The sequence below is a fragment of the Xyrauchen texanus genome, chromosome 42 (genome assembly GCF_025860055.1).
Source record: "Xyrauchen texanus isolate HMW12.3.18 chromosome 42, RBS_HiC_50CHRs, whole genome shotgun sequence".
In the NCBI taxonomy this organism is placed as follows: domain Eukaryota; kingdom Metazoa; phylum Chordata; class Actinopteri; order Cypriniformes; family Catostomidae; genus Xyrauchen; species Xyrauchen texanus.
The window spans coordinates 16,367,280-16,380,086 of record NC_068317.1 but is presented as its reverse complement, the minus strand read 5'-3'; the positions used below and the strand labels follow the sequence as shown (position 1 = coordinate 16,380,086).

At 39.2% G+C, this 12,807-nt stretch overlaps 1 protein-coding gene across 1 annotated transcript in view; it reads right to left on the bottom strand.

The window, feature by feature from the left end:
* Positions 1–12,305, bottom strand: part of LOC127634863 (docking protein 6-like) — a 104,916-nt gene extending 92,611 nt beyond the window's left edge. Inside the window, exon 1 of the mRNA XM_052114587.1 lies at positions 12,112–12,305. Within this exon, the coding sequence (XP_051970547.1) occupies positions 12,112–12,177 (66 nt within the window). The 5' untranslated portion in view covers positions 12,178–12,305. The remainder of the gene's footprint in view (positions 1–12,111) is intronic.
* Between the last annotated feature and the right edge of the window lie 502 nt (positions 12,306–12,807).

Sequence of the window (12,807 nt, the reverse complement as noted above, 5' to 3'; positions counted from 1 at the left end):
ATCTCTGGTAAGAGCTACAGGATGTGTGGGGTGAAATGCCAACTGAGAATCTGGACAAATTGACAGCTAGAATGCCAAGGATCTGCAAAGCTGTCATTGCTGCACATGGAGGATTTTTTTGATGAGAACTCTTTGAAATAGTTTAAGATCTGAATTTTTTTATTTTTATTTATAATAGTAGTTTTTCAAGTTATTAATGTCCTGACTATACATTGTGATCAGTTGAAGTTTCAAGTTTTATTGGTCACACCCATAACCATACACAGTACAACATGTACTGAAATTCTTGGACAACTTTTCTCCCCACAGCTTACAATAATAATAAAAAAAAAATACAATTATAAAATTAGATATTATATGATAGATAGATGGATAGATAGAAGAATAGAAGTAAAAAAAAAAGAAATCTAAAATTTAAGATTAAGAGCAACAAAAAAGATTAAGCGATTACGAGAATATATACTCTGGAGAATTTACAACATAATAAAATAGGAGACTAAAGAAATATATATTGTATGTACAAAGTATGAAAATGAATATGAAATAGTGCAAAATGACGTAGAAGTTGTAGCAGCAACGGTTGACTGGCATTATGTACATTGTGCAAGGTAAAGTGCAATTGTGCAGTAATGTTGACCTGCAACAGGCTTGTGTTATAGAGGTGATGTTGTAGATGTATAATGATAATGCAGAGTGTAATATTGCTTCAAGCGTGTGGAGTTAAATAGTGAAACTAGTCCAGGTATTGTCCTTGGTTCAGGAAACGGATGGCCTGGTGAAAGAAGCTCCTTCTCATTCTCTCAGGGAGCGGAAGCATTTCCCTGACAGCAACAAAGAGAGGAGTCCATTATTAGGATGGTTGAGGTCTTTCATGATCCTCCTGGCTTTGGTCCAGCATCGTTTTCTGTAGATGACAGTCAGGGAGTTTGATTTAGGTGATTCGCTCAGCTGATCGCACCACTCTTTGTAGTGCCAGTCTATCTTGTTTCGTGCAGTTTCCAAACCAGGCTGTGATGTTTCTTGTCAGGATACTGTCAATGGTGCAGGTGTAAAAGTTTTTTAGCACCATAGAGGGTAGTTTAAAGTCCTTTAAGCACCTGAGGTGGTAAAGATGCTGACAGGCCTTCTTCACCAGGGTGTAAATGTGGCAAGTCCATGACAGATCGTGTGAGATGTGTATGCCAAGATATCAGAAACGGTCCACTCTATTCACTCTGGCCCTGTTGATCATAATGTGGTGGTAGTTCCTTGACATTGGTGGTGGAGTTGTAAGTGGCCACACAGTCATAAGTGTACAATGGGTACAGCAGGGGGCTGGAGCCACAAACCTGTGTGGCTCCAGCGCTGAGGGTGATGGGGGGTGAGACATGTCTGCCCACCCTTACTGCTTGTGGCCTGTCAGTCAGGAAGTTGGAGATCCACTGACGCAGAGATGGGCTAAATCCAAGGTCCTTCAACTTGGTGGTGAGTTTAGAGGTAATTATAGAATTAAAAGCTGAACTGTAATCAACAAACAGCATTTTAACATAATTTCCCTTCCTCTTGTCCAGATGATCTAGGACTGTGTGGTGCACTGTGAGATGTGTGATGGCATTGTCCATTGAGCAATTTGGAGGGTAAGTGAACTGTAAGGGATCCAGGGTGTCAGGTAGTGAGGAGGTGATGACGTCTCTGACCAGTCTTTCAAAGCACTTCATCACAATTAAGGTCAGTGCAACAGGACAGAACAATGATGGACTGCTTAAAACAGATTGGATTTACTAACTGTTCCAGGGAGAGGTTGAATATCTCTGTGAAAACCAGTGGTCAGTGCAACTAGCTGGTCAGTGCAGGCTCTGAGGACCAGACCTGAGATTCCATCTGGTACCACGGCCTTCCTGATGCTCACTCTCAAGAAAGCCTTTCTCACGTCGCACTCTGTGATGGTGAACGTGTTTCCAGCGTTAATGCTGTCAGCATACAAGCAGCCTTTTATCAATATTGGTGCTGTCAACAACGTTGCAGCCTCGAAGCAAGCGTAAAAAGTGTTCAGCTCATCTGCGAAAGAAGCATCAGCGTTCGCGATTTTTGTGGATGGTGTTTTTTAGTCCGTTATCGTTCGCAGTCCCTGCCACAGGCTTCTAGCGCCACCATTTTGAAACAGTGACTCCAATTACTTCCATAGCACCACTTTGCCTCCCTCAACAACCTGTGTGTGTTCTAAGATGCAATTTTGTTATTGTCCATGTTCCTAATGACATGTTCACTGCTGCCCACTTTAAGGCAGCAGTGCGGGATGACAGAGCGTCGCGGATGGATTTAGCCACTTACGGCTTCTGGTTGGAAAACATCCTGATGGTGGTTTTGCTAACTGTATCATCCTCCAGTTTACCGATCGGCCCCCCGACTGCTTCCGTAAACTCGTTGATATCATCAGAGCTGTGCCGGAACATATCCCAATCTGCGTCATCTAGAGCGCCTTGCAGAGTGGCCACTGATTGGTCAGTCCAGCATGTGACCTCCCTCTGAACTGGGGCTTCTTTTTTCAGCATTTGTTTGTATTTAGGTATGAGGAAGATGGCAACATGGTCCTATTTCCCAAACGATGGTACAGACTGTGCTTTGTAGCCTTCTTTAATTTGGGGTGAGTCCTGAGTCCTGCTGCCTCTAAGGGCAGGTAATGTGTTGGTGGAAGTTTGGTTTGTTTTAGGTTGGCGCTGTTAAAGTCCCCCATCACCGAGCGAAGCGTCCCGGTGATGAACAAGAGCCACATGTAATTCACATAAGGTAGTGTCAGTGTCCGCCTGAGGTGGTATATAAATGGCACTTACTATGATCGAGGGGAATTCTCGAGGAAGGTAGAAAGGGCGACAGTTGATGGTCAGAAGCTCCAGGTTGGGTGTACAGGAATGTGTGAGAGGAAAAATGCTCGCACTGTTGCACCAGCTGTTGCACCATCAGACATACACCACCTCCCCTTGACTTCCCTAACTCCATTGTTCTGTCCATGGGAAAAACCAAAAAGAACTTGGATGGCGTTGTCCGGAATCGCTGGGTTCAGCCATGTCTCAGTGAAGCAGAGGAGGTTGCAGTCTCTAAGGCCCTTTTGGAACTTTACCCTGGCCCTGAGGTTATCCAGCTTGTTCTCCAGTGACTGAACGTTGGCTAGCAGAATACTAGGCAGGGGAGTGCGGTGGGCGCGAATCCTCAGTCTGTTTCTGACGCAGGCTCGTTCCCCTCTCTGGGGTCTGCCGTTTCAGGTCATGTCCTTTGTTCTTCCTTATAATCTCGCTTGGCCAGCATGGGTCCGGTGTTTAAAACAATGATGGGTGAGTAAGTTGTAGACCAATAGAGATAGGAGTATGTCTGTCATAATTAATAGTAACCATGGTGAGAACTACGAAAGATTAAAATAACTTGAAGTGCAAGAGTAAAAAGCAAAATTACACTTTAACACTTTGGTGAATAAAAGTACCAATTTCTTTCCATGACAGCAAAATCTGTACATTATTTCAAACTTTTGTCTGACAGTGTATATTATAAATCTAATAAATCAATTAATTAAAATACATAAAATTATTATGGCAGACAATTAAAGCATTGACTGGACAATAGATAAATTGGCTTTGAAAGGCAATATATAGCTGGCCTACAGTCCACAGCAATCCATTTTGCAATTGAATTAATCAATCTATCCAAGGATTCTGTCCCTTTGGAGTTGCGCTCCGTCCAGCTCTGTTTGAACTCAAGAATATTTCCTCATCTTATGCAGTTTGCCAGTGTTGCCTGTTGACTCTGTCAGTCTGGGTTTTTGTGTGACAGGACCTTGACATAATCATCCTATGTCTGTCTTGTGTTCCGTTGTCTGTCTTTGTGTGAATGCACGGATTTGGTTTTGATTTCCCTGCCGTGCGCTCTTCAGTCTGTCTTGTTTTCCATGTCTGGGCATGGTGTATGGATCCTGACTTCCGTCAGGTTTGGTTTCGGTCTGGGTCATGCTCCATGTTCTGTCTGTTTTTAATGTGAGTGCATTGCACTTATGTCATCTTGGCACTGCGGCATGTGCTTGGCAGCATGCGTCAATAGTTTGTCTGTCTCCAGCAAACACGGCTGCGCTTTGCGTTGCGCTATTATTGCGCTGTGTGCCCGGGTCATGAACTATCTTCCCGTTGCGCTTGGGTTCGGTCAATTTAGTCTGAGGTGTCGGGTTTGTGTGTGGCCAAACTCTTGCACAGGTGTCCTGTCTCATTTTGTCGCCTGTTGCATGCAGCGCTCAGGATTTGTTTAGTGTGGGAATGCATGGCATTGCTTTGTTTGGCATTACTACGCATTCTCTCATCTTCTCTGTTGGTTGGAAGGAGCGTACATTGCCTTATTGTCTTAAAGAGCAGTGCTCATGCCATTCGGGTGTTTGTGTCTTTGAGAAAAAAAAAATTGTTTCTGTTGCCAAGTGTCTCTCAGTCTCACGCCATATCCCTCCTACTTGTTTGCCTATTATTAGTTAATTAGTCACACCTGTCCTGTCTGTTAACCTGTTTGATTTCTCTCCCTATTTTAGTCTCCTCTTGTATGCTGTCCAGTGCCAGTTCGTCTTGTATGTTGGTCTTGTTCCAGTCGGTCCCGTGTGTTTTCCCCAATTTCCAGGCCAGCCCCTTTTTTAATTTTTTGCCCAGAGCCTGATAGATATATAGAGATATATATATATATATATATATATATATATATATATACACACACAATTAATCGCACTGAATTAACACATTCATTTGACATCCCTAAAAAATCCCCATCAACAAACTTTTAAATGGCCATACAACACAGTTTCAACACATAGTGGCCTAGTGTACTAGGGACATAATTGTATAAAACTACACTTAACTGTACACTGTATATGGAATTATAAGGAAAATAATAAAGTCTAACTTCTAAGCTATACTATGGATGTGTGGTTTATCTGTGGATACAATATAGCAAGACTCAACAGAATAGCAACACACTCTAGCGTCTGGCAAATGAAAGCAGATAGCATGTCCACATAGCAAATTCTCAGAGGCCTAAAGCATCAAGAATGTTCTCAGCTTAAGAGAGCATGATAGAAAAAAAGAAAACTGAGATGTTTGTGGGAAATAGGGCGATAGTGGAGTGAAATAAAACATGCCCTGCAGAAAACAAAACCACAGAAGTGTGTTCAATTGGCCATGATAGCATGAATGGGGCTGGGTAGGCCAGATTGGGTGCTGATGCTTTCGCCCACAGCACATACTGTACTGTGCTCAGAGATGAGCAAAACCCAGGAGACACAGCTATGATTAATGTGTGCTAGATGATTAGAGGAGGGAGACACTGGGTAAATGGACCTATATATGGTACTTTTTTATTCAGAGTAGGAGATTTTCCACACAAATTGAAAGAGTCTCCATAGACTGGGGACATGTAACTGTATATACAGTATATGCCATACATTAAGTAAGTCTTGGGCATTTCAGCACCTCACCTTCTGATATATTCTTCTTACTTATATGAAAATATTCACAATCATCACACTGGAACTCAACATGTTCCAACCTTTCGTACTCTGACCCCAATCTGCACAGTTACTGACAAGAAGCATCTCACATCAGAAAGTTTACATCAATTCACATGTTTACCATTTCCTGTTCCGTAACTAATAGCGTGCTGATTGAGCAGCCTAAGAGACTCAGGTTCTGGTCCTGGTTCTGGTCACTTGGAAACCAAGAAGCAAGAATCATATTCCAAGTACTCCAACTTCCAAGAATCATATTTTGCATTCAAATTATCAATGATCAGCACACATTTTTTAAAGTACAGAAACCCTGATAAAATATTACTGTATTCCTTTTAAATGTCAACTTGAGTAAAAGTACAGAAGTACTTACTATTGAACGTATTAGGTAATATGATTTTAGAATTAATGGTTGTCATATTATCATAATTTTAATAAAACATAAATAAAAAAAAAATAAACTCTAGTATATATGTCATTCAAAGTTGTGAACATGTTTGCTGTACATACTGTATATGCTGCATTTAGCTATTACTTACATCAGTCAAATTCTCCATATACTTAAGCTCTGAGGATCATATTGCTCCCAGTTGTTGGCTTATTTTAAGTTAGACAACACCAGAAAGACCAATTTAGTGAGTTGCCAACTTAAGACCCAACCAACCACGTCATTGAATCATTGATTGTTTACTGGGGAACCGCTAGGACAGGATCAGTCCGAATCACGAAGGAATCATTCAGTAAATTTTACAACCAACTAACCAGTTCATTGAAAAGAAACTGCTCAAAGCAATTAATCATTTTGTACATCATTGTTATGTATTTCTTTACTTTGAAATAATGAGAAATGGCATGTTTTTCTGAAATTTAGTATAAGTATGAAAATGAAAATGATATGAAAATGAAAATACTGTGATAAAGGACAGATACTTGAAGAATGTACTTAAGTACAGTAAAAAAGTAAAAACATTTTGTTACAGTCCACCATTGGGTTTGGGCATATGGATAATAAAATATGCATTCCTGTTGGCTGTATTACATCATGTACAACTTAAAACTTGCTTTTGAGTTTGTGAGTACAGGGGTGCATTTCCCAAACAATTACATAACTCATTGCTTAACTACCATAGTACGACGCATCATTGGAGAAATTAACTAGTAAGTCACGACCATTTCCTGAAACCGTAGTAACTATGTTGCACATCCATCGTTCGAACCACAATGGTTCAACAACATAGAACTGTCATTAATGATGGTACGCAGGAGTGGAGTGAAAACTTCAACGAAAATGTCATTATAACAGCTCATTATACGTACACCAGAAAGAAGTTTAATGCAAGAAAGCAGCTGAAGACATTAAATCAGCATGCACTATGTAATAAAACAGATGCATTGTGCTGCAATAGATGTGTTTTGCTCTACATCAGACTTCGGGGTTCCCCCGATGCACTTGAGTACAAACACACATTCGCAATCTTCAAATAGGCGCCTTCAATTCAGAAGAGATCATCCCTATGCCCTATTCCCTACAAAGTCTTTAGCATCCACTGTGAAAGCAGTGGAGGTATATAGTTTGATCTATTTTGATTGTTGGAAGACGATTTATCCCATTTGGAAGGCAGCCAAAAATGTCACTTGCGCATTAACATGGGAACAGAAGCCGTGCTCTCTAAAATAAATTACTTGTGTTAATGCGCTCTCTCATTACCTTATAAGGCTTTATAAGCGCTTAAATTGCTGCATTCACGTTTGCTTTCTGCAAAACTCAGAATAAGTATTTTTTTAATGCATGTAAATGTGATCAGAGTCTTGACAGAATGAAAGATAAATAGAATAAAAACTATAGAAGCCTCAGCGAAGTCAAATAATGTCCACACAGCAAATTATGAAAGGAACTATGCTTCTTACAAAGAGCTGGTTTCAGGAAACACCAAATAGTTTAACTATGTTGGTAACAATGGAACTTACAACCAAAGTTGGCTAACGATGCTTTTGGGAAATGCAGCCGGATTTCAGTTTAAGAACTTTCAACCTACAATATATATTTTTTTACCATACAACATGGTATATGTGGACAGAGTAGGGCTTTTCACACTTTAAATTGTTAACCCCGGGTCATTCTAAACCCTGGATAAACAGTATTCTAGGTTATCCCGTTCCATTTTTCACACAATAAATATTTTACCCTGGATTAATAATTTCCAGGGTTTTCATGTTCCGATGTTTCACACTGTGCACTCGTAGACCCCAGGTTAATGTTCTTATTTGTATATTTGCTGTGTCGATAACAATGATTGGACAAATGCGGCTCGCAATGGGCACACAAACCGTCAATGGAGCTGCTCTGCTCTTCTGCTCCAAAGCAGGGTTTTATAACCCTGGGTAAAAAGCGGTGCTAACCCCCTTTCAAAATTACAAGGTTGGTTAAAAGCAGGGTTTAGAATGAAGATAACCTGGGGTTTAGTGCAGTGTGAAAAGGCCCAGTCTGCCATCCTTTTAAATCAAAGAATTTACTGAAATATGTTAGATGTTGCAAATTATATGTTCATTACAAGGGCATTTTTGTCAGTTGTCATGGGATTCTTGCCCTGAGCTATGGTGAATTAACCCTGCAACACACATTTCTTGGCTTGTCAACAAATCGTATAAGTTATTCTCTTCAAGTGAACTCTCAGATGAAAGTTGTGGACAGCTAAAATCAAAGCTAAAAGAGCCCTTTTCAGATTCAAACTACTGCAACTTGACTTTTCAGTCTGGTGATTGGCTAAATTTCAACTTTAAAATGACCTTGAACAAAATAGTCCTTTGACTTTTATCAGCTGCAGTGTGTAAATGCTTTCTCTCACTTTCACCCTTTCTCTCTCTCTCTCTATTATACTGTCTGTAAATTGAATAAAGTATCAAATAAGACACACACAAAAACTGTTCAGAGTGTTGTCATGGTACATAATGTACTATATTGTGTGAGGATTCCAAACTTTGAGAATGTGAGTGAGCTTAACAAGAAAATAGCCTGACATAAACAGCACTGACTCACTCAACAATGTGATATGAGCAGTGATCCCTTCTACTCTTGAAGAGCCTATACAATCATTCATGTCTTACACATCGGTGATGGCTAATAGTAATGTTTGCCTCTATCCAAAACAAAAGTATGCTATATAATTAAAAACAGCAGGGATCGATGATGTGAAATGCTAGAGTGAAGACTGAGAGGAGATTTATCTGCGAGAGAAATGGCACAATAGCGCAGCATTATTCATTCTAAATAAAATTTGCATATCTAATGGGCTTTTCTGGGAGAAACATTAATCTCTAGCAGTACATTTGGAGACACGGATCTCAAATGTGGGCCAAGAACAGGCTTGCAACGACAGCTTAAATAAGATTACACTTCCATTGAAACTGTTGAGAGGCAAGGCTGGTTTAAGTTGACTACTTAAGGGTAAGCCTAGTTGATTCTCTATGGATTCACAATGCATTTAACAGGCTTTAGAATGATGTTTATACGCATTGTAAACTGTGTCCGTCTCGGATAACAGAGACGACATAAAGAGACAAAATGTTAAATTACCTTAGGTTAAAGGGTACTAGCATTTCAGAAAGAACTGGGTTTACTTTATTTACAAATTCCCCGACTATCCACTGTCTGCTGGGCAATACAGATTAAGATGGCAGGAGAAATGCATTATAGTCTAACGGTGCGTTTGCTGAATTGGGTTTGGGTAGTTGGCGTGAATGCAGTTTGATGTGATTTTGAGCAGTATGTTTCAGGTAAACTCTGATGAAGTTTATTAGTGGTATAAAAGCAATCTGCCATAACATGTGGAAGTGAACTGCTTTTGATAACATGCAATTTTCATATTTGCATTCTCTCGTTCAACATAACATTTCCAAAAACTTACATTTAAACTGAAACATTTCTCAAAACTGCTAATTTCAGAATAAATTGTCATCGGAGAACAGTACACATTCTTTGCATCTCTTGCAAAGCATCTACAAGTGCCTTTCTCTGTGTGTAAAATTTTGAAGGTAAATCCAAACGGACAAACACTTAAATAACAGCAAAACTGGCACATTTTCTCCCGGAGATGTTATAGCTACAGTGGTAAACAGCTGCCACTAGTATTCACAATGGTACTAACGTTGATGGCCCAATCATACCTCAGTTCGGACCCAAAAGTACAATATGAAAAGAGACTAGCGATGGCAGGGGGAGGGGTGTGGTATCGAACTTGAGTTAAGACCAAGCAATCGAACCTTAAATGAGTTAATCTAATAAAGACCTGACTTTATTTGCATCCTTGACGGTTTCTCATTTCGTTGGAGTTTGCATCACATTTCTATATCTCAGAAGAGCATGAAAGAGAGGAGAGGAAAAAAGAGAAGGGGAAAATAGAAAGAGATCAGAGGGAAACCCTTAGCTGATCCTGCAGTTCAAAACATCGTACTTGTAGAAAAAAGTCTGTTCCAGCTCTGATGAGACAAGCAGTATTTCCCTTTAAACCAGTCTTCAAAGGAGCAGCTGGCTGTCTCATCAGAATATTTTATCAGATGAACAGATTATACTCAAACAGATACAAATGGTCGCTAAAGACCAGTAATAGCCATTTTAAATATCAACAAAAGCTTTCCGCTACTTTCTTCTATCGTGTTGTAATCATTAATGTGTTAGATAGATAGGATAGGTGGAGTGGTGGTGGTGTAGTGGTCTAAACCACATAACTGGTAAACTGGTAATCAGAAGGTCGCTGGTTCGATCCCCACAGCCACCACCATTGTGTCCTTGAGCAAGGCACTTAACTCCAGGTTGCTCTGGGGGATTGTACCTGTAATAAGGGCTCTGTAAGTCGCTTTGGATAAAAGCGTCTGCCAAATGCATAAATGTAAATAGATGAAATGGGTAAATGCCAAAGGTGGACAAGATGGTGAGTTCAAAGGTCATTGTGTCATTGTGATAAGGTCAGTTAATGTCAAGTGCACTGAGATGCAAATTCATTTTTCAATGTTTTACAGTAATTTCACAGCAACATGGTTTTAAAACATTTTCTTTTTTTGAACATTCATTTCCTTCAATTAATGACAAATGGGACTATGAGAATTCATTGCACATAATCTGAAAATAATGAAAGCGGTTGTGTTCTTTCGCTACACTACTATAAAATAATATTTCTATGTTTTGCATGCCAGGACAAATGCAGTAAATATGGCATTAATGTGCATTCATTTTTATGTGTTCCAAAGAGACATGGCCTCTACTGTATATTAACAGACTGATGTACTGTACTGTATATCTAAAATGGGGCTGGTAACTTTATAAAACCAACAAAAATCAACTAACAATATGAATCGGCACTTTGATCTAAAGTAATACAAATAAGTAATACAATTAGGGTGAGTCCATACTATGGAAGCAATATCTGTGGCAATAAACTTTATCTCACATCTCATAACCCATGTCTAAGGGCAAAAACAAACCTTCTTGGTCAGGCGTTCATGAAACAGGCTGAAAGGGGCATCAAGTATTGATTTGAGCTTTAAGTCATATGTTATGCTATCTAAATTGAACATATAGGCCAATTTATTTTATTTGAAGCACCTAGACAATATGGTTTTTGGTAACACTACTTATTCTGTGGTACTGTATATTGTTTTGTAAAGTGTTAACTCTGTGCTGTACTGTATTGTATTTTGTTATTTATATTGCATAACATTATACTGTATGATGTGCTGTGTCCTATTTTTTTCAAAGAATCTTTCAGAATTTTCAAAGACAGTCTGAACTCCACTTGGCATTCAAACAAAAAGCTTAACTCACAGCAGATGTTTGACACTTTAAAACTAGAGGTCTTCAAACCCCTTGCTGCTATAAAACAATACTGCACAATGCATATGTAAAGTTTATTTCTGAACTTTTAGTTCTTTAAATTGTAGCTTGTCATTGTTGCACTAGTAATGTTTTATATCCATGTATCCAGCTCTTCTGTGGCAGTGAAGCGTAGAGATTAATTCACTTGCTGTATCACACAGACCTGATGATCTACTACTCACTCTTGTCACAGCTACAGAATCAGGTGAACAGTAGCTAAACATGATGCTGCTTTGGACAGACTCGATTAATGTGCCTTCTAAATATGCAAAGAAACTATTGAAGACAGCAGGTTCTTAATTAAATGCTTAAGAATCTATTTTACAATTCATAAAAGTCCATTATAACTTTTGAAATAAAATATATTTAAAAAATATATATAATAATAATAATAATTTGTGCCTAGTGCCAGTGTTCAGTTTATGGCAAAAAATAATGTGACCATTTTTTAAACACTCCACATTCGCTTAAAGCACACACATTTTTTTTTTTTTTTTTTAAATACACATTATTGTCTACTAATTCAGAACAGGATTTTAAAATAACTGACTTAATAGAATAAAACCATACAAATGTAACGCACTGAGTTGGTTTGCTCGTGCACGTTGATAGCATGTTCTCATTGATCAGCGCTTGCTCCCTCGAGCCCTTTTAAATACAGATGTGGAGGCATCTGGATGAGACCCAAATATACTGACCACACAGTAACGTCCAGAAGACTGTGACTGCTTGTACTCACCCCTAGTTTCTTACTCCGAATCCTCACGTATCCCTGTTTCACTATATCGTTGAAGTTTGAAGCCATCCTGACAGCCTCCCAGTCCTCTTTCCCCCTTTTCGGATGCGAGTCCCTTTAGAAGTCAGTACGACATTCAGTCCTTTAACAACCTGCCTCAGTGCCGCTGCTGCTGCTCGGGCAACCGGCTCGAGCGGCTCATTCCATCCGAGAATAGGGAGACAGCGCGCGTCAGATGATTTAATTCAGAAAGGAGTGCAGCTTCCTGGAATGCTCCATACGAGGAGTGTCAGAGGGGTGGATTCGCTGTGAATCACTTGCATAAAAATAATATAGATTTATTTTCCATTTGTTCGTCTGTTCGTTCATTCAGTCATTCATTCATTTAAATGTCCTGATAATGTGATTGAAGAGTCATAAAATTTAAGATTTTACACATGAAAAGTATGTAAATACGTGTGTGTGTGTGTGTGTGTGTGTGTGTGTGTGTGTGTGTGTGTGTGTGTGTGTGTGTGTGTGTGTGTGTGTGTGTGTGTGTTTAAATGTCCTGATATTTATTTACTTATTTGAATGTGATTTAAGTGTCATAAAAAGTAATTTAAATATTTGTCTTTTTATTTATTTTGCTTGTTTATTTTTTACTGAAATGTCCTGATATTGCTGTAATAAATGTCACACATGAAATGTTTTTATTTATTT